We start from the raw sequence: 26480 nt of genomic DNA on the forward strand, positions 1-26480 counted from the left end.
AGGTCAGAGGAGGAGTTGTGGGGGTGTGTGTGGGGGGGTGGGGGGGGTAGAGGTGGGAGACCGGCTGGAGCGTGAGAGGGGAGGCAGAGGGGGAGGAAGGGGTGGATGGCAGAGAGAAGGGTTTGAGTGGAGAGGTGAAGGAGTGTAATGATGCGTGTGAGGAGGGTTGACAGAGGTGAGAGGAGGGATGGAAGGGAGGGAAGGACGTACATTGTGCGGGAAGGAATATTCAAAGAGGAGTTGTGGTGGAAAAGGGGAAAGGCGCGCGGGGAGGGGGGGTAGTGTTGTGCTAAATTGCTTCAGAAATACGGTGAGTGGTAAAGCAAATACACCTTGCGGGGACAGGAGGAAGGGAGATGGAGAAATGAGCGTGTCAGACAAAACGTGCCGAACCTCTACGAATAACAGACAGCAGAGAAAAACAGACTCGGAGAAGAACAGGAAAGTGAGAGGAGGAGTAACAGAGTGAAGGCTGCGTACTGTAGAAATATTTCTACAGGGAATAAAAACACTCCCGGCCTGAGCTTTCAGAGTGCTGAATTGATATAGGAAGTGAATGACTAACAGAGAGAGTACAGCAGCTCTGTATTGTACAGTATGTGCACATGTGGTGGCCTTCAATCCAGTCCACGATACACTACTGCATCTGACTGTGTGGGAGTACTTGGTCAGATCAGTGCGTCACCCAGAATGAGGATCAGGGCGTGACGGGGGGCGATGCAGAAAAATACCGCAGACAGATCAGAGGACGAGGTGAAGACGTTAAGAAGCTGTATCCTCTGTTGATGCTGTACGGAACAAAGCCTCCAAAACGTTGGGGTGACGTGTGCTCACAGGGATGAGGTCTCAGTCTGCAGAGGCTCATGGGCATTTGAAATGAGCCTCTGTTTGGAAAAGGGGAGCTCGCACAAGAGCCCCATCACCATAACAGACCAACAGCTGCTGAGAGGCTGCGTGTTCAATATAGCTCACTAGAGTTACAAACGATACAATTTCTCCTCTCACTCTGGATGGGTTAATAAAAAGCACAGAGGAAAAGCAATATTCCTGTGTGGATCAAATTATTTTACTGTCCAGTAAGCATATCCAGAAAGTAAACTGCTCGCTCAATATCTAAATGTCAAGCTGAATTAGAGAGAAATCCATCCAAAATATTGAACAGCGCACACTCCCATGTGATAGGGCAGAAATAAACTCAAGGTATAAGGTGTCTTGGATTTTAATATTTTAACTATGCAACGTGTATAGCATGGAGTGCAATAATATATTGGGGAAAACTGTCTTTCTTTATGTTTAAAGAAAGCTACAAGGAGGAAAACTTTTCTCTAGATAAAAACCGATAACCACGGGAACTCTCACATAGAGGCTGCGAAGTCTGCCCCCATCTCCTCTCACCCTGCATGAAGCACTTAACGGGAGACTGATCAAACAGCGGGATGTGGTGAGGTTGAGGTGAGAGAGGTGCCTCCATCAGATCTGCATCCAGGTCATCACCACCTGACGGCAACTGCGGAGTTAACCGGAGGTTACTCAGCGCTGACAGGAAAGAGCCAGAGGCACGGAGGTCCGCATCATTAACTCCGTCAGCTGATGTGGAGGTCACGTCGAGTCAGAGCATCGCCGCCGCGTAACGGCCTGTAATCACGGAAATCAGACTCCTGTGGGAGGATGAGGAATCAGGGGGAAAGACTGGATGCTCAAGAAGGTGCTGTACATGTTGGAGTTAGAGAGCTGCTCTGCAGGGGAAAGAGGTCAAGCTTGTACAGACTGTAAGAGGGTGAAGCCAGGGTAAATAGTACAAGAGACTTGAAAGCTAGTAAGAACAGCGTGTAATTCCACTGCCCCAAATATGTCCTGTGGTTGAGAAGTCTGATTTCTTCTTTGAAACAGTCAACGTGGAGAGCAGAAGTGGGCAGATGGGAAAAAGAGAAAAAGCAGAGGGAAGAGAAAGAAGAGTGATTATTACACATCATCATTAGTGAGCTACTGACTCCACAGTAATGTTTTGTGAGAGCTCCAGTGTCACTAAAAAAACCAAACCTTCACCCCCAAAGAAAAGGAAGGGGTGAAGAAAGAGAAAGAGGGAGGGAGGGGGACTAAAGGGAGACAGATCAGGAGAGGAGAAGTTCTGAATCTACATAGTTAATGAACACCATTTCACTGGTTACCAGCGGCAACCAAAGTGGCTGCAGAAAGCATTCCCGTGCCATTCTTGGGTCTGTTTTTTGGGGGCGAGCGTGTGTGCGTGCGTGCACGTGTGTCAAAGAGAGGTCTAAACTGAACGAGCGCATTTAAATGAGAATGAAAATGTTTCTCTCAGTTTTTTTTTTGTTTTTTTTACATGAAATGAGCAGAGCGTGGTTCTTCTTCTTTGTCCAGACTCGCATCCATTAAAGTGGCATCATCAGTGTTGTCAGAAACACAGCGATAAAAGGAACAGGAGTAGCGGGTGAGATGGAAAAGAGAGAAAAAACAAGAAACACAGACACTCTGCAAAGAGAGGGAGAAGATGTCGGAAAGTGGTGATGAATTACGTGTGATGATGTGAGTTGTGTGCACGGGTATTCGAGTAAGTGCGTATGAGTGTGTACAAAAAAGCCAGCCGTAACCAACTTGACCATAAATGTGCTTTCCAAGCCAGAGTGGTGCACTTTCCTGAACCTAACTCTCGAGTCGGTCCGCACTACAACTAACTTTGGTGTCCCGAACAGCGACTGACGCAGTCGGTGAAAAATGATGTGCTGAGTTTGTTCAGTTTAGCGGTTGTCTTTGTTTGTTTATTCACATTCATCATTTTTACGGCGGCGTCCATCCATCTTAACGTCTGTATTACAGGAGAGAGTGACGGAGAAGACGGAGCGTGAGAGAGGCGCCCATGCACGAAGGCTTATGAAGCAGACTCAGAGCTGTGATTTCAGTACTTTATGAGTCTTTAGCCTGCTGAGCCACCGGTTCACAGGCCCGATTGTCAAACCGGTGTTCGGCATAGGAATGCTGAGCAAACAAAAACACCACTGTTTTATTTTTTTTTACAAAGCAAGCCAAGGGTCTGGCTTCTCTCTCCTGCTTTTCGCTCGCTGCTGTGCATTCCAATAAAAGTCTCCATAGATAATGAATGTTAGTGGGCCATCTGCAGCCAAAGCTTGGCTCCGATGGCAGCCATGACTGTCCACTGTGGTGTCTGTGTGTTAGTCATCTCAGGATGAATGAGTCACCAAGAAAGAAACCTCAAGCACCACCCAGGTAACAGCTCAGCCCCACACACACACACACACACACACACACACACACACATACACTCAGAATGAAGGTCCGCCAAGATGAGCGAGGTGAGGGATTGTGAGGCAGGAGGTGTATTGTGTGGCATGATGCTGCCACCATGTGGCCAATGACAGAATGAACAAAGCTGCTGCAAAAATATAAAGCATCACAGCACAGAGTATCATCTGTGAGTTGGTATTAACGGACAGACATTAAATGGACAACAGATCTGTGTGCAGTATAATCAAGACATAGAAGAAGATAGATTGTATTAGACCACCTAACCTGAAAGACCAGAGCATACCAAGACCAAGACTTTGAGGGGGTCGAGACCGAGACAAGGGGGGCAAGACTAAATTAGGGATGTCATGTCACGATTATACATTTTCTTGGTACAATTATTGTCAGAGAAATAATCACAGTGTTACGATTATCACGATTATTATGCATTAATTAATTTCACTACACTACACTATGAATGTGTAAAATCGAATAGTCAAAATATAATTACATTACTAATTGTATACACAAAATATTTCAAGTATCTATTAACATATGACCAATTATTAACCCATTCAGGTCATAAATTGTCATCAATACCAAATGTTTACGTTTATTTTAATCGTTTTTTGTTTTGTTTTGTTGTTTTTTTTAATACAAATGACACGCTAACATTTAAATTCCTAATTCAATGTTAAATGAGTTAAATGGACCAGTATCTGTGCGTTTACCTTTATTTTGGCGCTCATCTGCCGATATGATTCTGACATAATCTTTTTTGGGAAGTGATAGTGTTTCGGAATCTTTACGATTAATTAATTGAGGCATTTAATACCACGATTAATTGTGAAAACAAGTAATCGTGACATCCCTAGACTAAATCCAAGACCGAGACCAAACTAATGCAAGACCATTACAGTATTCAGTACTAGTACCAATAATAATCATGTGGTTTGATGTTTACATTATTGCTCAGCTAAAAAAGAAAAGATAATTTTTTATCAAATATATTAAACCATACAGAAGAAAAGAAAAATAAATGTTTGTAAGATGTCTTGACCCCAGGAAGAAGTCTCCTCCCAATGTCGACACTGGTGCAACTATGTTTTTCAGATGGTTACACAAGCATATACTTGGGGAACAATTTGGATTATCTTAAAGTTATTGATTTACATCACATGAACCAAAGCGAGTGAGTGACAGAGAGAAGCTAAAAAAAAAAAAAAGATGTCACTGTGGTCTTGACTGGTCTTGAGAAAAAAATCCAGCTCGACTGAGACTGAGGCAAAACCGAGTAAAAAGCATAGTCGATTCTGAGTCCAAGACCGAGAAAATGTGGTCTAAGTCCCGTCTTGAGTACCGCATCACTAAATGGTAATCACACCTTAAATCAAAGTAGTTGTTGCACTTATATGTGTTCATTATTACAGGTGCACACACCTCTTCTGGCTGATTAACCCTCTTCTCACGTCTGTGTATGCGTATCAAGATAACTCCACCATGCCAAGGTGAGTGTTAGAAGGCAGCTACTCAGATAGAAACCTGTCACTGTGGCACAGTCACAGTACAAGACCTCAGACGTGATGGAAATAATGTACGTTTCCTGTCAGGACTGAATCTGATAGAGAACATTGTTTCCAATCCCTTGTGCTGCTGGTTTATCAAATTAGTCATTTGGGATTTTAGTCTTAAGCTTATTTGCGTGTTGCATTAATTCATAGTTTTAGTGGAGAAGAGTAATCTAAATGTAAATGAGAGTATTCACAGTTAAGTAGAGCTCATCTGTTGATCTTGGAGTTCAGATTTGTGAGCTAATCAGTCTTCTACAGCGCTTGACATAAGGTTACTGGCACTTTGAAATGTGGGCGAAATGACTGTTGTACAAGTCAACACATGAAGCTAATTCGGTTGAAGTATAGCGGCTTAGTCACTGGTGGTTGCATAGTAGACTTAGACAAACTCTCCTTACAAAATAACAGCTTTTCAAAGCAGGAATATCCATCTAAGTGACATTTGGGGGGAGGCAGCTGATGCAGATCAGACGAGCAGCGATACGGACGTCTGCTTCTGTGGAACTTTTCTGAGGTAGTTTGGCACAAGCAGCGTGGAGACTGATGAGTGAATCAAAGCTAATTAGGAGTGATTAGCCCAGTGACCACAGGACAATTTAACGCCAAAGCAGTTGTTGCTTTACTTCTCATTATCTAAAGAATCAGAGAGACGCTGGAACGGCAGACAGACAGTTACTGATGTGCAAAAAAAAAAAAAAAAAAGGACAAAAGAGATGGAAGGAAAGTCATCAATATGTACAGTAAGGATGATGTCACAGGAGGGGAAAACAGCTCGGAGGTGTTCCCATCACCGTGCCCTCCCTTCACTCCATGTGGGCAACATCATCAGGCTAATTACCCCAGTAATTACTCCGCTCCAAAAGGCCTCGAGGCTGCACTTTTCGAATCCTGTTTCGATTAAGGCCTGTGGAAGTTGGGCGGCCAGAGGGAATAGTGGAGATCTCAGACTGACGCTGCTTTGTTCAACATCCGTCATCCCTGGCCTTTCAGTAGGAGTGTGTACTTTGTTGCTGTCTGACTGTACTGTATAAAAAAACTATGACATTTTCACGATAGCGCTCAACAGGACACCCCACCGCCACCGCCGCCGCCGCCACCGGACCCTCAGCTGGTATTACAGCGGCGTGTCGCTGCCAACACCCACTTCACCTTCTAATGACTGTAATAAGAGAATTAAGTGGCTGTGCACACCGAGGCCCTCCACGCTGCACCTCCCCGCTGTTAACCAACCGCATCTCTGCACAGCACACAAATACACACCACTCCCTCTGTATAATATTCAACTAATTACAGTTTTTAAGTACATGTCTATCTACGGCTCGATGGCTGCATTATTACTCTACAAGCAACTAAACATGGCGTATATTTGTTGTTTATTTAATCGCAGCTACTTCTCAATTCAGAATGGGCTCTTCACCTTTTGCTGAAGCAGGAGCAGACCAGCTCCGGCGCGTATTAGTATTCATATTAATATTGAAAATCGCTGAACAGAACTAAAGTGAAGTAGTTGCCAGTTCAGCTCAGTTCAACAGAGAGTAAACAAGTGTAACCGGCTCCGAGCTACCTATCCCTCACTGTATCAGTCAGTATGATCGTGGTCTAATTCATGCTCTACACATCCACTCCCCTCTGACAAGCTACCTAATGCAGCCTACACACTACCTGCCCAGAATCCTAATAGAGGGAAACCAATAGAAATGGGTGGCTGCTGGCTGCTGTAGAGAGAATATCTGGCAGTTGACAGGGAACCAATTTTGCAGGTGGTTGGTCGACCAAACCAGATCTAAAACAAAGTAAATATTGGACTTTGGGGGGTGGGGGGGGGTGCGTTCCAATGCTTATTTTGTTCAGTTTCTAGAGTGTAGCCTCTATAAAGATTACTGCAATCTTTTCTCCTGTTATTTTGTTTTAATCCTCATTATGCGACAAGAAATCACAAAATGAAACCGTAGCTTTCTCTGGGTTGCACATCATCGATTTGATTTGATTTTTTTTAAATCAATAACTTTATGCTGAACACAGCTTTGCAAGTATGAGAAAACCATCCAGTCTGATTCACTTTGATGTCCATTAGCTTTACATGATGCCAGGATGAGGATGTATCAGATGGCGACTTAGGCGACGAGCACAAGTGGAAAGCCCCATGATTCACTGCGAAAGCAACACGTTGCCTCCAAGAAGAGCTTAGTAAGGTCTACAGCGCAAAACTGGTGCAAACAGACGGGAAATAACAATTTAACTTGAGATCCCGTCTCAAAATGTAAAGATGTTTCTCTCCGATTCCCAAGACAATTTCTAGAGGATGTTACGTCAATAATACACAGTATTTTCTGTATTCTTTGGATTTAAAGAATCATTGAAGGTATTTTGTGAGCAGACGGTCAGGGAGGTTTGAGTCCCCTTTGTTTAATCCAAGCCAACTGTTTCACTTCAGTGCTGCTGATGGGAACTCTCCGGTCCCCAGGGTCTCCTCCTCAGGTGGATGCTTTGCGTCAGAGAGGCAAATGTGCTGCTTTACAAACAGATCAGGTGGGAAGATCAGAGCTGACAGCGCTGCTTCGCCTCTAAGATCTCTATTACAACCTCTCCGGGGCCATCTCAATATCTCCTGTCTGTACTGCGTACGCCAGATGTCTTTCATGTTTGTGATGCGCGTGGTGATGAAAGATTACATGCGAGCACTCGCCGCGCTTGTTTCCTTACGGCACTGATGACTTCAAACAGAGACGAGAGCTCTGACCGCAGGGGAACAGTGACATAGCTCTTAAACCAATCCAAACAACCCCTGAGCCTTTTGACCAAAGCAACAGGTTGAATAAGATTCGCCTCATTGGACAAAACCGGACACCGCAGAGCTGCCTGCCCGTATCCTATCAGGAGGCCCCGCATGCGTGCCGCTATGTGTCACTGTGGATGAGCTGTTTCCAGTTTGTCTCGCGGTGGTTTCCTGTGGGTTTCCAGTGAATCAGGAAATTGAGACAAACAGCTATTTGCATTCCCATGTTTATGAATAATTTGAGCGAATATCGACTCCCCTCGTTTCATTTAGCGGAGGAACTTTGTGAGTCATCCCGCGAAGCAGCGTGTGTCAGACTGAAGTGCCGTGAATAAGCACGAACAAAGCATTATGTAGTTACAGCCACTCAATCAACAGAAATGATACGGTCTGTACTTTGATTATGTGGTTACTCATCCCCTCAGCGTGCTGCTGTTACACTCAGACACACATATTAACACACACACAATAAGTCCAATAGAATTTAACTGCATTATGTCAAGAGATTCAATTATGTTTGCTGAAAACAATTCACTCTGACTGTAGCAAAGAACATAGGCTCCCTGAAGTCAAAGGTGATGAGCTATGTCCCTAATAGTCTAGACTTCTTTTTTCTTTTCTTTTTTTACTTAGAAGAAAAATAAAACTGCCTCCAGGTGTAATCCGTCTTCATTTCCAGATCCTTACAGGTGCGTGAAGGTGACTTTAGATGGGTGTCCAGATGTCAACCAAGCGATATATTGCTGTATGAGGTATGAGGAATGAGGTGGAACTCAATTTGAAAGAAGTGACGTTATCGGGCTTCTCTGCAGGCAGCATTTATTACCACGTCACAGCAAGAAGGAGCACTGGCTACATATAACTGATGAGTAACACACAGCTATGCATCTGTTGTGTACACAATGCTGACAAGTAGACACAAAAACAACCTCCTGTTTACAGCATTAACTACTGTACATCTGCTGTTAATGCTTTTAACAGATGTTTCACAAGTCAAGTGTGGACATACGAGGTGGACGCTGTAGTTGACGCAACAATCACTGGCATCTCTTCATCTTTAAAGCCATTACTGAAAAACTCCCACCATACATTACAACACTGTTAGATTTAAATCAACTGGCTCCAATGACTGGCTTACTTTTAAAGTCCCCCGGGTACAAACTGAACTTGGTAAATCTGCATTTTGCTATGACTCAATCAATATCTCAAACCTCTTTACCACAGACTGTAACTGTTTTTAAATTTTGAAATGAATCAGATGTATTTAACTTTTGTAACTGTGTTTTATCCTAACTATATGTGACTTGTGCTGTGCATTGTGTTTTGCTTTGAATATTGCTGTGATCTCGACTACATTGCAAATGAGGGTAAAACCTCAATGTCCTTTCGAGAATAAATAAAGGTTTGAATGAATGAATGATTGAATGATGTGCCACTGAAGCCTGAAACACAGTTTCTTACAAAGCACTGGTCAGTTGTGAATGTAGGAATACAGCCTCTGTGGTCTGGGCAAAGATTACAGTGGCCTCTGTTAGGATTGCTCAGAGGATGATTGTTATTTTACCCTAAGATGTAAAAGGGAGACAACATTTGTGGTGTGTGCTGATGAACTGGAGAGGTATTTCTGTCTATAGTAGATACTCATCTTATAATGACCATGAAACATCGTTGTAATGCTAGATGTGCTGTGTTCTACATGTTACGTGTCCTTTTTTTCTTTTCTTCTCTTTTTCTTCTATGTATTTTCTCTCTCTCTCTCTTTTTTTTCTATATTGAAAAACTGGAGAGGTATGACCTTGAATGCAGAAGATTCGCGGCGCTCTGAGTGCGGCAGTGAAGAGGGAAAGTTGCTGGCGAGGAGATGATACTGTTACGGTAGATAATTAACTTTGACCGTAATGCACAGTTTGGCAGCCTTACAAACATGACCTTACAATCTCTCTCCCCCACCCTATCACTTCCTCCTTGTACTTTCCTACACACTAAACGCCCTGCACTTCATCTCTCTGTTTGCCCCTTCTTTACCAAGATTATATTGTTATATAGTCCCTCCAAGATTGTATGTAAATAATAAAAACCAAACTAGGGCAGAAATTCACTCCTTTTGAAAATTACATGGTCCCGGCAGATCATTAAATTTAAACTTGTGAGGAAATCTTGTTGTTGTGTAATGAACCGAATAATATGCTTCCATTTATATCTTTGTGAGATATAAATTCTTCAGTGTAACTCAGTATGTGCTGCGGCACCAGTTTCTGTTGCTCTGCTGCGTCACCGTCAGCCTCTGAAGTAAAAACGCCTCGATGCCTCAACGCTACAGCACAGCTGCTGTTTGTGTTTGAGGTTTTTCGGGGAGCCAAAGCACTGAACTGCAGTTGTTTTTGTCACTGTAATTTTCATGAAGTGGTGCACCATAGACTAGAGTATAAGTGACGAGCAACAATGAGCCGCACTAAACGTATTCTCCCTGCATCCTTGACTAACACGCCGACGCTGCTGCTGCTCGGCTTTTTGCACAGGAAATAGTGAGTGAGGCAGACAGAGAGACAGTGAAAAAAGGACAGCTTAAATTATTGGGAAGATATATGAAAAAACAAAACGTGCTTTAACTTTCTACCAAGTTTTAAAAAATGACATTTGTCCCTCACAGGTGGAAAGGACATACCGTAGAAAGAAAAAGATGTGGAGTGTTGTTAAAGACTTAACCTGTCCTTACGATGGTCTGTTAATATGTTTTTATTTCTGTTTTCAGTTTGCCTGACAGAGTTACGCTCCCTGTGGAGTCGCATAAAAAGGCTGAACAAAAGCCCCCACCAAATATATTATGTTGCATAAGAGTGCTAACTGTCAGATGCATACAGTAGGGATAAAGCATCTCTGAAACGACCTCTGATGCCATGTTCTGTACTGCGAGATAAAGACTTGAGCCAGATCTCACCCCAAAACACACGCGGCAGGTCATCAGATCCAGTGCCGTCCCCATTTCCAGTCGAGATGCAGGAACTGTGATAAGAGCTTATATGAAGAACTTCCTCTCCTTTCTTTTCTGTTCAGTGCTGCATCTGCAGGTCTGTTCTCCAACCACCCAGATCTTGATTAGAGGCCCACAGTTTATGTCAGGGACATCAAGGGGATGAATGAAAATGTCCTCAATTCCTCTTTTGAAGTAACAACTTGTTTTCTGAAGATTAGATCTGAAAAATTATCTTAAAAAAGTCACTCCTCTGCACTTAGCGCTCTGAAGTCATCATCACTGTCATATTTTCTTTGTAGACACTTTAACGCAGCATCCAACGTCTACATCCAGCAGGATTCTATAGAATCAACTTGACACACCTCAGGTTCTCCCCTCCCTACAGTTTGCTGGTTTCCTGTTGCACCTGTGACACTGGAGAACCAATTACAACGCTCCGGCTGGTAATGAGGTCTCCAGTTACCTGATCCAATAACACAGGGACAGTATAGAGGTCTTAAATCTTTTATGTTTCTCAAGCCTGCTGCCCATGTCTGGCATCACTACCCACAGATATCCAATGAACCCCACTCTTGGCCGAGTGAAACTATGGCAAAATATACAAATAAAAGAAAATTAAAAGGCATATTTCAATCCAAACTAACAGCTATGAATAAGAAACGGAGAACAAAGTCCAATAGTTTCTGAGTTGACAGGTTGATCGGTGGTATTTTAAGTACTGGAACTTTATAACTGGAGTGAAAATGGTCCAGTGTAATTACGCCCTTTGTTTCTTTGATATTAATGATATTAATTTAATGCACAGAGCTATAAATCTCTCTCAGGTGCTTTCTCTTGTTCTCTCTCTCACACTATACTTAAAATTGATTCTGTAAGTGGTTCAGATTCACTAATTGATTCTAATGAGTTCAGACTGAAACGAAAAAAGAAATAATTCAGACCATAACTGGACTACATCGATATACTACATTTAGATGTGCTTGCAAGCTAAAGTAGCACACAACATATGCAGCATATTACAGTACAATAGGTAGAATAACAACACATTTTATCATGTTATTTGCTGCATTTATATTCTGAAGTGTAAATAAATACTAATCTTGTACACTCAGATATGTAGCTGAATAAACAAAGCTTTATCAACGACACTTTGCTTCCCAGTGTTTCAGCATTTTCCATGTGTCATTGTCGCGCCTGTCTCAGGTACAAAGAGATGTGAGAGAAAGATTGATCTGCGACCTTGTTCTGTGTTGTGCTGATGTTAAAATTTTTGCTGCTGTTCATTTTTGACTTCCAGTCTATCAAAAAACATCCTTAAGACAATGTTATTTCAGGATGAGAGGTGTGGTTTATGTAGTGATATCGTAATATCAGACAGTAGGTGGTGAGCTGCAAAGGGAGCAGATGAAGGCCAATCAAAACTGTTCTTAAAGGACCAGTGTGTAGGATTTTAAGATGCATCGGCAGAAATGAAGAACCATTAGGCGTTCAGATCTACACAGGGAGTGGTTCCTTTCCCACTACCTTCTACCTTCAGGCCACTATAGGCTCAGGCATAGAGTATTCAGTCTGTTACAATCTGCAGCCTCGCCACTAGATGCCACTAAATCCTGCATACAGTTTTTTTTTTATCTTAAAAATGTGACACAGGAGATATGCTGTTTGCACTTGAAATTATGCATGAAGGCACGCTCTCACTGACGTAAGAAACCCTGAGTTCAAACCAAGAAGCGAGCCAGACACGATGGATTTTCTCATCGACAAACCCACACTTCAATAGGAAATGAGGAATCCAACTTACAAACTTTCTCTTCAGCTTGCCCTTACGGGTGGGTTTGCTCTCGGCCGCGCTGCCCGGGCTGTAGTCCAGGCCCATGTCCAGGTGGTCGTCCGCAGAGACGCTCTTGCGGAGGTAGGCGGCTCGAGCCCGAAAGTGGGAAAAGGGCGACTGGGAGCGCGGGCGGGCCTCGGTGCACCCTCCTTGATCGGACTCATCTTCGCCCTCCATGTCATCCTCCAAACGCCACAGCTCCCCTTCAAGATCAAAGGAATCACAAAGACAAATGACCGGATGGAAAGCAAATCCACAAAGGGAAAAAAGCAAAGGCGAGAAAGGGAAAGATAAAAAGTTGGAGACAGGAGATGAATGAGAGCGAGACAGATTGGACAGATGATGCATATTTGTTTTTACAAAGCAATTATTGCAAAATCACTTCGCAAATTGTGGACTGTCATTCACTGATTGCCCACATAAAATATTTCCTGATTGTAATTAAGCTCCCTTTTAAGGTGAAATATTTTACACCCAAGCATTATTCTCAGTCTGCCTCCTTAACTGCTTGATTATGATTCCTTGAGCCGGATTGAAATAATAGCTCGTGTAAAATGAAGAGGAAGGAACAAATTTACAGCGACAGTGAAATTTTTCTTCGGCTCTGACATGAGGGTTGAGCTTTCACAGTCACACAACAGAGATGGATGTGTGCTGTCAGAGCGCGGCTCTGCTGCACTAATCACAGCCGGCATCCATCACTCCGCATTCGATGTCTGTCAGGCGTCCTGTCAGCGTCCGCCGACTGACTAACGGCACTAATAAAACACTTTCTCGTCTTTCAGTTCCTTACAGAATCTGATGCACGTTGGGTAAGCTGCAGCCTCCGAGGCGAGGGACATTGTCAAAGTGAAAAGGACCACATTAAAGGCTCAATCAGAACTGTTTTTTATACGTGTCGAAGTGTACGGATATATAATTCAAACACATAACATCATATATACAGTATTTTTATATGGCCAATTTTATGCTGTCAAATTAAACCCAGTGGGATGTATATTTGGGATTAAAACAAAGCTTTAAGAATATAAAAACACTAGAGTTGTTTTCAAGGGCCTGTCAATCAGTTTTAGTTTTTTACAGTTGGATCACAGACTGTTGTGAACAAAGAACATGGACAAGGTCTGAAGCCAGAAAAATGTTTTGACCCATCAAGTCTGAAGTTCCTAAATTTATATTTATGTGCAATGGGAATTGCCTCCCAATGACATCCTTTATTAAAAGACTTCAACAGCAGGTCTTTGGCAGTAACTGCTGTTGTGTGAGCCTGTGTAATATTACAGCATCAGTTCCACTGTCTGAGCAGCAGCCAAAACGCATCTGGCCTCAAAACCTGAGCCAAGTAACGCTGCAGCATAATGACTAGGGAGCGACTCCCAACGTGAGCTCTCAAGTGCACTAATATGGGATGGAGCTTTAAATCCGTGAATGAAGCACAACTGGGTTATTTAACCAACTTGACTTCTTTTTTTTAAGTTGTCTCGGCACTACTGGAGAGATAAAGACCGAGATAGAGAGGTAGACAGAGAGAGCCAGCATCATGGTCGATGACAGCGGTTACTAAGCAACAAGGGCCCACGTGAGACCGAAGTCTCTCTCAATTTGGTATTTGCAACAGAGCAGCAGCAGGGCAGTGGAGAACAGGCAGAGACAGACGAGGAGACAGGTTAAGTCAGGGCAGAACGTGGAAAACTTGGGCAAAATGAAACGCTCAAACACGACGCTGTTAAATCCAGGATCATGTAAAGATGCTGTGAGTCGAGTAGCGAGGGCTCAGGTCGACTCAGGAAGTGAAAGTCTCTTGCGCAGTGTGATTTAATTTGTTTTTTCATGTTTCCTTTGTTCACCTTTATTCACTGGAAGCTGTTTTGACGACGGGTGTCAATCAAGGGAGGGTGTGATTGTGTGATGTTAATTCAGTTGAAAGCACTCTTCTAGTTTTAGCACAGTGCACACGGGGGAAAAGCAGTTTCCAAATGTGTTCTTTAAGATAAGCTCCTGCTGGCTGTGTTGAAGATGAAGAAGTCTGGAAGTTTCACTCTTTTTTTATGCCATTTTATAAGATCATTTATAGTTTACTTAGGTTGCATGGTGAGCCACGGGTTACCAGTGATTTGTCATACGACTTTACCCAAAACAATGAAGGAATTAGCTTAAATAAAGGGCACATCCCAGCTTTGTATTGGCACAGACATCAGGCTGAAGTCTGCAAAAAAAAAAAGAAGAAGAAGCTGCAGCCAAGAGAGAGAAAGCAATCAAGGAAAAGGGTAGGGAGTAAAAGAACAGGGATGGATCAGAAAAAAGAGGAATGTCTTGCAGTGTCAGCATCTTAGTTCCTGTAGCCTCACCCAACCTCTAACACTGCATAAATGCACAATAGCTCCAAAAAAAGAAAAGTGAAACGAGTCCCTATAATCTATCACCCTGATACCTGTTCAAAACATTCTCCAGTTTTAATTAATTACACTGTGAAAATGTTGCGCGGTGTGAATTGATTTCAAAGTTGCCACCTCCTGTGTTGCCGTCGCCGCCGCCGCTCCCTGAATCCAGCGGGGTTTTACTTCAAGAAAAGGGAGACTTTGCCTTATTCTAAGTTCCTCTTCTCTGATGTTTGCCGTCTCTTTTCTCTCTTTGTAGAGTTTCATGTTTCATTTCTCCAAAAAGCTCCACGGAGCTGAGAGTGTGTGTGCACGCTTGTACCAAACATCACAAAATAAGGATGACAACACAGCACTTTCCCTTCATCGCAACAATGTGCCAATTCTGATCTACCTGGTGGTGGTGGCGGTGGGAAACTTTGATCAACATCAATCAGGAGTGACACACCACTGCTGACTGTGCGTGTCTGTCTGTGGGCGCACGTGAGCGGTGAGACGGATGTAAGAAGGAAACTTGTGACAGGTTGTGCAGTGTGACAAATTGCTCATTTTATCGTGTTTTGTAATTTTATGTTGGCTTATTTATCATTCTGATTGAATTCTATTCATCAAGTGATCTCTCTTTTGTTTTGGATGTCTGTGAAACCGGTGTTTTTATAGAAAAGCTCCTTTGGATCTGTATAAATCAAAGTGTTAAACTACGGTTTCCTGCAGGGATTCCATTCACATAAAATCCTCACTACCTACGAATGTTTTCATCCCTAAAAAACAGCTCATCCGTCGTCGAGATGAAAGCTATCTCTGTCGGCAGGCTACAGCTTCAGGATTCTCCATGACAGTTTCCCCTCTCAGGTGTGAGAACACTGTTTGATTTATAAGAAAATGGGAGGGGAGAGAAAGAAAGAGGGAGACAGGGAGGAGGATAACTGGATCTTTCCTGCGTGCGCTCCTGCTGAGACAGCTAGCTGCTGTGCGCTCTCCGTCAGGTGAAAGAAATATCAAAGGAGCAAAGCATTAGTGCTGTTTTGAGAGCGAAAGGAAATGAAACATGGTTGACCTATCTGAGAGGAGTTTGCTTGATGCTCTGGTGGCCTTTACGCTCTTTTATCACCTCCCTGATAGCCGGCCATTTGGCTCGATAATAGAGTTCAAGAGGCAGACACATTACTGGCTAAGAGGTCTGTGAAACATTAGATTGTTTCCCAGAAGTCACGTAAAGTCAAACAGTGCTGGTAAGAGCAAGGCCTGTATTTTTCTTTCCACTTACAGGACTGTTAGAAGTGTTAAGAAATCCTGTAAAGTGATTGAAAGTCTGCTGCTGAAGCTGAATGAGTCTGACTCTGACAGAAACAGCCATTTCAGGATAAAAAGCAGAGGTAATACCATAACTGTGTGCCATGGTGCATTTGGGAGAATTTCCTCAGGCTTTGTAAAAAATCAGAAATGTGAACAAATGAATCAATAAACACATAAAGGAGCTGAGGGAATCACACAGGTGCGGTGAGAAATCCTGTGGCTGTGGGCTTTTACCTGCAGGTGGCAGAGTGCAGGCCTTCAGGGGGCCGGACGCAGCGGGCGGGTTCTTCCTGCGAGGAGGACTCCCACCGATCAGATCCGAGTGGTGGACCCTGGAGACCGTCGGCGACTGGGGGATGCTGGGAAGTGTGCGGGACTTAGCCAGTAGGGGCCTCTGCAACTTCCTTTCCAGCGACCTGGTTGGAGAGCGGTAACAGACGGTTACATGGAGCGTTTGGCTTCCAGCGGTTATCACAACAGCAGCCCAGTTCACAACTGAAATATAGAGTTTCCACACTTGATTTAAAGGGGCACTATGCAAGATTTTTAGCTCAACTATGATACATTTCTACCTTAATTAAACAGCTTTTGGAGTAATCGTGATGGTTTAATAAATAACTAAGAGATATAAAATAAAATAAATAAATAAATAAATAAAAGGATAAATAAGGGAGAATGGAGGCTCTCTGCCATCCATGTAGCGTCTTTTGGTCGAAAACCAACCTTTGCAAGATCAGATCAAACATGTCCCGCAATCAGTAATCTCTTGTTTATGATGGATAAAACTACACAGATCGCAACATATATCATATATGATAAATATATCGTATAAATAACATTATCTACCGCTCCATGGATTGCTTTCTCGCTGGCTTCGTTGAAAACAAATGCACATGGCCAGGAGGAGGCTTGGCAAAATAGAGGAAAAGTGACCGCTTTTTCTCTGTTTTGGTCACTTTTTTCTTGATGGAGCTTCCCTTACAGTTTCACCGCTAACCCTCCTCCCTCCCCCCCTGGCCATGTGCATTTAGCTGTTGAGAAGGCAATCCGTTGAGCAATGTACTGACGTGGTGGGTAACATTAGCAAGAGACTGCAGATTACTGGACGTGTTTGTGTCACAGAGCCTTAAAGCAGTCCGTGTTTCTCGCTTGACGAGATCTGGGTTGGAGGCGCTGATCTAGCAAGGTTGGTTTTTGGCCAAAAGACCCTAAGTGGAAGACAGAGAGCTTCCATTCTCCCCGTAACGAGTCATTTAACCATAATAATTACTCCGAAGCTGTTTAATTAAGGTGCAAATCTTGCTTCCTCTTTAAGTCACCATCAGTGATCTCTAGTTTCACTTCTACAGTCAAACAATGTGCAACGTTGAGTACGTCATGTCTGAAGTAAAGACTCTCATTTGCAGCCTTCTAGCAACTCACATTTATTCTGCCCAAACTAGACTTAATTGTTGTATGCCCCTTTAAACAAGCAATGCACATTTATATTGTCTCAAGGAGCCTATTGAGAGACATTTAGGAAATGATGTCTTACACAACTGAACTCAGCGTTGATATAAGAAGAGACAAAAACAATACCTGCCCAGTTAAGCAACCGTGCAACACAATACCGGCACCGAACCCACACACTCTACACACTCGGCTTACTGCTAATGAGCGACAAGAGAGCAGTTGTACTGATCAATAGTGAAATTACTTCCACCTCAGCATAATCAAGCTGAAGGCCATTTGGAGCACAACCAATAGAAATTGCTTTCTTTTATGGCAGTTGATACCACATACTCCCAAGTGGGAGAGCAATCAATAAGCATAATCACAAGATCGGCTTAATAGCAAATTGGTGACAAATCCACAACATGCAGTCATACAGTGCAGCAGACATCAGTGATGGAACGTGATGCACATGTTTAAGCGCTGTTTTCTTATATTTATACACTGTTGTTTGTATTGTCACTGTGTTTTTTATGTATTGTCACCTCTATCCAGCCTCCACAGGCAGTCGATTACACAGCAGCACAGTAGACTGTTAAAATACAATACCTCCAATCCATCAAATAACAATCAAATGTGAACACACACACACACACACACACACACACACACACACACACACACACACAAATGCCAGCTCTGATCAGTTTGATGTGATCAAATTCAATAAAACGTGGCCAGCATCGCAGACATCAGAGTCATCCCCGGCAGAGGAGGAAGACGTCTGACCTCCAGACTCTTCGCGTGACAAGTTTGGATATAGAACACATGATCCCCGCCTGAAAATTAGTTGAGGACATGCAAGCATGACTTCCCCCACACAGATGTGTCCTGACATTTTCAGTGAGCTGGGTTTTAAACACGGATTTATGAGGAGATTGTGTTCGTAATAGTATGAGATTGATTTGTCTTCGTTTGATCTTTCCAACAAAAATGCACACTGGGACGATGTGGTTATGTAAAAAAATAAAAATAAAAAAAATTTAAAAGATTTGATGTGATTTCCCGTTAACCTGTTTCTACAGACAGATGTGAATGGAAGTGGAAATAATATTTTCATCTCACTCTCAGCAAAATAAAGTGAAATGATGACTTTAGATACATTACATAGGTTTTGCTGAAAGAGCAAACCAGGAGGACTATGCAGAAGTAAATATCAAGTGTGTAAATATCAATGAGCACTTCTCATTTCATATCAATATTCACTAATACAAGCCAGCTAATTACACAGCCTTTGATCTCAGCATAGGATCATAGCTAATGAATTAAATCCATTAGATCCTTTTCGATGGCAGATAATTAGTCATTAATTAACTGATGAAGGAATCAGTTACGCGACATCATTCATTTGTGCATTCATTACTGAGAGAGTAGACGCCTTCAAGTGGTTCATGCCAGTTTTTGTCAGCTTTTTAAAACATTTTTATTTTGCAGACAAGTGCTCTTGAGGAGAACCTTAAATGGGTCCGTGCTTGAGCGAAACACTTCAGTTCTCTTTAAACTCCCCTGGATGCCTGGCTCGGGATGTTTTCGCAGGCTTGGGGGCTATTCATCACCGGGGAGCTATAAGGTAAACCGACAGCAGGTTCAAAGTCAGCACATCCACGAGCTTGAGAAGTGAAGTACTGGCATCTGCCCGCTGTCAGCTGCTAAACTACTCCCCTGGTAGAGAAGGTGGGTGTTTGGAGTTTTGAATATTTGACCTGGGATCAGATGCTCCCCCTGCATGAGATTCAGAGCAGAGACATGGAAAAGACCTGGGATGGTCTGACGAATAGCGCTTCTGTGTTGGTGAATATCAAGACAAAGGACTGATAGTGACTGTATACATGCTGGCACACATACACACACGGCCGCGCTTTGATGGTGATAGAAATAGACAGGTCACTCACTCCTCAGCAATCCATACTGACTTGCATGAAGAAGCATTTGCCTGAAGCGCACACACGCACACGCATGCATACACACACTTGTTACACTTGGCATGAGATCAAATAACTCAGGGACCACTGGTAAACACAAGTGCACACATACAACATCACACAGACGCACTCGCACAAACACAGCGGTTGGCCTCCCACCAGCACATCATGATGATAACACACTGGGCTGAACAGGCAGCCCAGGCCACTCCGACTATTTGGGCCTCACTCATCCTACAAACCTGTTGCTAAGCGACTCTACATAAATGAGGGGAGGAGAGGGGAGTGAGGGGAGGGGAGGGGAGAGGAGAGGGGAGGAGAGGAGAAGAAGGGAGAGGAGAGGAGAGGAGAGGAGAGGAGAGGAGAGGAGAGGAGAGGAGAGGAGAGGAGAGGAGAGGAGAGGAGAGGAGAAGAGAGGAGAGGAGAGGAGAGCAGAGGAGAAGAAAGGAGAGGAGAAGAAAGGAGAGGAGAGGAGGGGAGAGGAGAGGAGAGGAGAGGAGGGGAGGGGAGAGGAGAGGAAGGAGGAGGAGAGGAGAAGAAAGGAGAGGAGAGGACAGGAGAGAAGAGGAAGGGGGAGGAGAGGAGAAGAAAGGAGAGGAAGGGGGGAGGAGAGGAGAAGAGAGGAGAGGAGAGGAGAGGAGAGGAGAGGAGAGGAGAGGAGAGGAGAGGAGAGGAGAGGAGAGGAGAGGAGAGGAGAGGAGAGGAGAGGAGAGGAGGGGAAGGGGGGAGGGGAGAGAGGAGGGGAGAGGAAGAGGTGTTTATATTTCCTCCCCAGAAGCAATCTGCAGTTTCACAAAAACAATGTCTTGCCCTGACTTGTAAGCATCAAGTGAACAACACATTTTCTGTTGCCAAATGTATTATCTCTGGCGCGGCAGTCACAGGAAACAACTAATTTTTGTTAGTGCATGTACTCCACAGTGCAAAGTGTAAAAAACTAAAATACAATAGGATTTTTTTCTTTTTTAAATAAGAATGACACAGAGCAGGAAAAGGTGCGATAGGGAAAGAATTATTGGATGACGGTGTGTGAAACTGCATATTACAACAGAACAGATTTGTATTGGAGATAGCCCACAGGCCCATAACCAACAATCAGGTTCTGCACATGCTTCTAAGCGCCCGACGGCGTAGACAGCTCAGACGATTTTTTCTCACCGCAGGCATACGACACACTTTGCTCTCACTTCCACAAGAACAAGTTTTCATGCATCAGATGTACAGCAATTTGTACTAGTGACCTATTTAAAATGCTAAAAGTGGCGCATGCACATCCCTGACTCCTCACGGCTGAGCAGTACGTGAGGTGGTTTCCCAACCCAGATATTAAAATGTATATCTGAACCTCTGAGTGGAGTCTTCCTCAGCGAGTTTCTGCCATCATCAGCCTTGATTCAAGTTGAAGTCCTGACTGACAGGGGATCTGTTTCTGCTAGCTTGATTCAGTGTAGTGCGACGGTGAATGGCAGCATCTGGTGTAGTGATGAGAGCTATCCATGGTGCTGAATCAATTTCAAACACACACACATACACAGAGTACAGCACATTCTCATCACGCTCCTTTTTTTACACACATAGCTGAGGAATTTTTCATGAAACTTGTGAAAAGATACAGAAGATTTAAATTCTCTGATTAAACCATTTTAAGGTTTAACACAGACTGAAACAATTCAGACCAATGACTTTTATGTAACTTCTTTTTTTTAATCTTTGTCTAAATTCAGTCAAACATTCATCCTGCTGGTACTTCAGTACTAATGAATGTTCCATTTATTATTATTAATGAACTCAACTACTGAATCCAGTTCCTCCGAAGCCAGTTAAATAGCTCATATAGTTACTTATTCATGAGCTAAACTTGCTGCTCGGTGCTGAGCCATTCATTAAAAGTTCTTGCTCAGTATTCATGTGTGTTCGCCGTGTTTGAATGCGGATATGTGTTTTTAGAGATGAGACATTGCTATCGTCTTCTCCCCTCGCTCCTTTTGTCCTCCTTATGCTTCCTCGCATTTCCATTTTATCCCTCTTTGCTCTGCCAACTCCTTTTTGAGACGCCACTGTCTTGTCTACGTGATTCCTGGATATTGAAAAGTCTGTAGCTTCTATTTCTCAGTGCTGAGGAGAGAGGACTTGAGCAACACCTTCGGAGTGACCCCGCGGAGCAGAAGGATACGGTTTGATTAACCTCTGTCTTCATCTCTCAGTTATTCAGTCGACACCGGCCGTGCAGTCGCTGGATTGAATAAATTGAATGAAACTGCTTTTGAACGGCTTAAGTGACGAGCGGGAGCAAAAGGCTTCCATTGTGGACTTGCAGACCTATCTCTCTACATATTACGAAAAAGATGGACATTAACTTCTTCATTACAGACTGATTCATCATCTCTCGCCATTTATTACGGACTGATCCCGACTTGTCACTATTCATTAGTTTCCCAGGGACGGCACAGTTAGTCCGTAACCATGAATCTGAATGTCCGATCAGTGGAAGCAAATTAATGAATTTCACATTAGACTCGTGTTTTCTCCACAGCAGAATGGAAAATGGATAACACAAAAAACAATGTTGACTCCAAGTTAAGGTATCTTCATATTTAAATTGCAATTAAGTTGTAATTGTTTGGTTTAATTATAATAGAGAAAGAAAAGAAAAGTTGAATGGGTTCAAAGAGTTATTGAAAGGTTATGGCGAAATCTGTCAAAGGTGGAAATGTGATGTTTTCAGAGGTTAGTCAGTGTATAGTGAGTCAAAATTTTCAAAGTAGAAGGTGGTAGGTGACGTTATAACACAGAACGGGAGAAACCTGGTTAACAGTCACTACATTTTTCTTTATGTAACGCATGTACTGTATGCATCTTAGCATGTGCTGCTGTTCAGCGATGGACAAAGGAGACAGAGCTCGTCTGTGCTGGTCCAACATCTACAAACAGACTTACTGCAACTCTGATACCCCCCCCCCCAAAAAAAAAAACCTCTACCGGCTCTTCCTCGTGGATGAGGATGAGTAGAGACAGAACAGGCATGACAGAAAAAGAGCAATAGAGGAGGGAAAGAAACCATAAAAGAAGCCAAGCAATAAAGGCTGAAAGTCTGAGAGATGATGGTGGGAGATGGAAGGGCGTAGGAAGGGGGTGGCTGGTGAGAAAGAGACAGTGAGTGGGAGAGACGGAGACAAAGAGGCTGTGGGGATGAGAGAGATGCTGGATTTGTAATGGCAGGGAATCTGAGAGCTTTTTCTGTACCAGATGTCCACCCACGTTAACACTTGTACTGTGAGTGAATGATATGAGGTTTGATGGACATTTTATACAGTGTGGTGGTTTTTTTTTAACACTTGTGTATGATTTTTTTTTTTTTTTTTTTTGCTTTCATCCTGGTTTTATATTTCAATAATAGCCGGGAGGTTTAGCATACAACGCCGCTTGTTGTCGAGTACTGATAAACTAAAACAGTAACGGAAATCTCGACTTAGATCCAGAGTTGTTGTTTTCTTCCTGTGGGGTCCGACTTAAAGCAGCGAGGAAAGCAAAAACCGAGATCTCTTTTTGAGCTGAGGATGTTAATTGCGTTGCTGTAATAAAAAGCGAGAGGTTGTTAGAACTTAACCAAGCCACACCAATTACGTTTCCAGGGCGTGAACAGCATCTGTGTGACAGCAAATTAACTGTGAATAAACAACGTAGCAGTTGAAATTCCAGCCTTAGGTGTCATTACATAACATTACAAGATCCATGATATTGACATAAAATATCAAACTCTAGTAGAACAAGCAGTGATTCTGAATCATCACTTCAAGACACCTGAAGGAAATCTACCTTCTCTGCTGGAGCCACTCAGTAATCAACAGCATAAAGTTGTCATTGTCACCGGGAAGTTCCCGTGTGTGAACGTGGCGAGGCAGTGTGAGCACCAGCAGGTCGACTCTCTTCAATCTCTCCCTCCCTCTTACTGTCATCTCCTTCTTCCTTCCATAACATAAGCAGCGTATCGACTTCATCCTCTCAATGTCTATCTATAGAAAAGCCTCGGCATTCAGAAAGAGAGACAGAGAGAGAGAATCCATAGTAGCCACAGCAGCACCATGCCTGACAGCACACATCCACCACACCTCCAGACTTATGTAACACAAACGCTCGCTCGCACATGGATTCAGACACATGCACACACACATGTATACAAACACCTGTTTATATAAATTCAGCATCACACTGACTTTTATCAAACCTTTTTAAGCCTGCATTCATTGTGTTGTTTGACTATATATATACACACTAGGGGTGTGCCAAAAAAAATTGATTTTAAAAAATAAAAAAATGAAACAAATCTGCTGGCCATTTCCTTAGAATTTAAAAGGCAGCATGTTTAACTGCACTATTTTTTTTAATAAAGATTTAATTTTATTTTGTTACTTAAACAATATGTGATATTGCTTTTATGCAACAGTTTCAACAATTCCATCTAAGCATGGATACATGTTTAAAACTCAATAAATGTGAAAAAGACACTTTAGTCATTCTGTCTTGCAAAGCAGACTGGAGTAGATCATGAGGATCCTTTGCACACCGATAGACTGAAGCAGAAATCATTAGGAATCAAATGGTTTTGAATCGAAAATCGATTTTGAATCGAATCGTAGCCCCAAAAATCAGAATCGAATCTAATCGTGAGATAGTAAAAGATTCCCACCCCTAATATATACTACATTTAAATCATTTAATTACACATAAACACAGAGACACAGTTTGTTGTGTCACAGGGATGTGACACATGTTTACATCCATAGAGACATGTGTATACTATGCCATGCACCATGAGGCATACAGTGTACCTGTGCGCTGACAGTCACGCAGACAGACATAAACACAAGTTACCTGGCCTCTGCCACAGTGCAGCAGTAACTGCCGCTGCGCCTGGAGCTCCTGCCCACCCGCAGCTCCTCTCGAGACTTTCGCCGATTAAAGTAGTCTGTGAGTTTCCCAAAACTCGCCATCTTTCCTGTCTCTCTTCACCTCCACCTCCCTTTTCTCCCCCGCCACCCTTTGCCTTCCTTTTCCTTTGATGCACACACACACACAATAAAAAAAAAAAAAGATAGAAAAAAGATGTTTGTGGCTGTGCTCTGCAAAGCTCCTTGGCGCGCGACCTCCTGACTTGAACTGTCTGCCTCCCCTTCTGCTCCTTCCACCTGGATGCGGCGTTGCACGCTCGGCTCGTCAGCTGCTGCAGGTCCGAGCCTCCCGACGCTCCCTCATCCTGTTGTGCAGAGCAGACCACTTTATGTGCAGCAGGAGAACGAGCCAGACCCCCGCTCTGCCTTTCTATGCCTCTCTCTCTCTCCCCTCTCCTCTCCTCTCCTCCCCCTCCACACCCTCCTCCACCTCTTTCGCTCGCTTGCTACGGCGCGCAGAGTGCCATGGCATACACTGACTCTCTCAAAATAGTAACGTTTGTAACTGCCTCCCAATCGACACAGCAGGAGCAGTGCCCCCCCCACCCACCACCCACCCACCTCCACCCTCCCCGGAGGAGGAGAGCAAGAGAGAGGGGAGAGAGAGAAAATGACAGTGAGCTGGAGGGAGGGAGGTGGCGGCTCAGCGTTGGTCGGTCGTCTTGTGTGCTGGAGAAAAGCAGAGCTGGTGGGAGAAAAGGAGCTGCTATGATGCTCGTACAGAAGCCCACCCCCCTCTTTCTCTCTCTGCTTTTATAGCGCATATTGTCTGTGTTGCTCTCTCTCTCTCTCTCTCTCTCTTGCTCATGCATGAATTCTTTCACACAACCGCTTGACTCCTGGGGAGCACACACACACACACACACACACACTGCATTCGTTCAAAGCTGGAGAGCAGGTGGCAATGATGAGCTCTGTCTCGCTCTCCATCTCTTTTCTGTCCTCCCTCTCCCCCACACACACACACACACACACACACACACACACACACACACACACACTATCATATTTAACCTGAGGTGCTCCAGGAGGATCACAACTTTCTACCGCCTGTGTGTCCGTGTATAAGGACAGCTCTCTCTCTTATTAATCCTAATGTCGTCAATAATTTAAAAAAAAAGAAAAAGAACAACAACAAGTGGAGCAGTCTGGGCAGAATGACCTCCAGGCTTTATCTGAAGGAACTCCGCAGGAAGAAGAGAGGACACGAGGAAGGAGGGAAAGGAGGTATAGAGGGAGGGCTCTTTGTGAAGAGCTCATTAGTGAGTAAGTGTCTGTCTGTGTGTGTGTGTCTCCTTCCCATATATCCAGACAGCATACATACAAGCATTCCTCTGTCTATTCACTGTCTCCTTCTCACTGTTTTTTTTCCTCTCTCTTTCATTTCAAACCAAGGGACCGTGCCCTCTTCATCAAAACCTCTCGTTTGCATCCTCCTCTTTCCTCTCCATCCCCTCAAGCCGTCTGCTTCTCTTTCCTTTTATCCATCTCCTTCCACATGCCTCGCCTTCCTACATCTCCCGTCCTCTTTTTCTGCCTCTCCTCTCCTCTCCGTCTCTACTCATTCTTCTACTCAAACAGCCGGGGGGCTTAGTTGCCTCTAAAAAGGTGTGACATGATGTACATGATGCTGACATGAGAAGGTGTGAGAGGTACACTTCAAAGCTCCAGAGTGGAATACAAGTACAGGTTATAGTACGCATTTGCGGTTGCAACAGGTTTTCTGCAACAGGTTTTCTGAATCAGCTAAGAGAAAATCTAACCTCCCACCACAGTGTTCACCTCCATGGTTACTCTGTTTACATATTACTGATGATAAAATACAGTTTTTATGAAAGTATCACTATCATTTTAGGGTCAGTGCTGCTTGGAATGATATAACTGGCCAGATCAAGATCAGTAAAGGGTTAAAGTTGGTAATATACATTGAAAAACTGATTTTTCTCTGTCATTAAAGGGATAGTATCATTTTTTTTTAAAGTGGGGTTGTATGATCTACAAATAGCCCCTAAGTACTTTAATTGCAGTAGA

At 43.5% G+C, this 26480-nt stretch overlaps 1 protein-coding gene across 1 annotated transcript in view; it reads right to left on the minus strand.

Annotated features, from left to right (window-relative positions):
* The window catches only part of ankfn1b (ankyrin repeat and fibronectin type III domain containing 1b), a gene marked incomplete at both ends in the record, with an annotated part of 117182 nt that extends 92691 nt beyond the window's left edge, over nucleotides 1–24491 (minus strand). Inside the window, 3 exons of the mRNA XM_083993970.1 lie at nucleotides 12384–12616; nucleotides 16322–16503; nucleotides 24373–24491. Coding sequence (XP_083850096.1) covers nucleotides 12384–12616; nucleotides 16322–16503; nucleotides 24373–24491 — 534 coding nt within the window. The remainder of the gene's footprint in view (nucleotides 1–12383; nucleotides 12617–16321; nucleotides 16504–24372) is intronic.
* Nucleotides 24492–26480: the final 1989 nt, after the last annotated feature.

The sequence above is a fragment of the Trachurus trachurus genome (assembly GCF_905171665.1).
Source record: "Trachurus trachurus genome assembly, chromosome: 19".
Taxonomy (NCBI): Eukaryota; Metazoa; Chordata; class Actinopteri; order Carangiformes; family Carangidae; genus Trachurus; species Trachurus trachurus.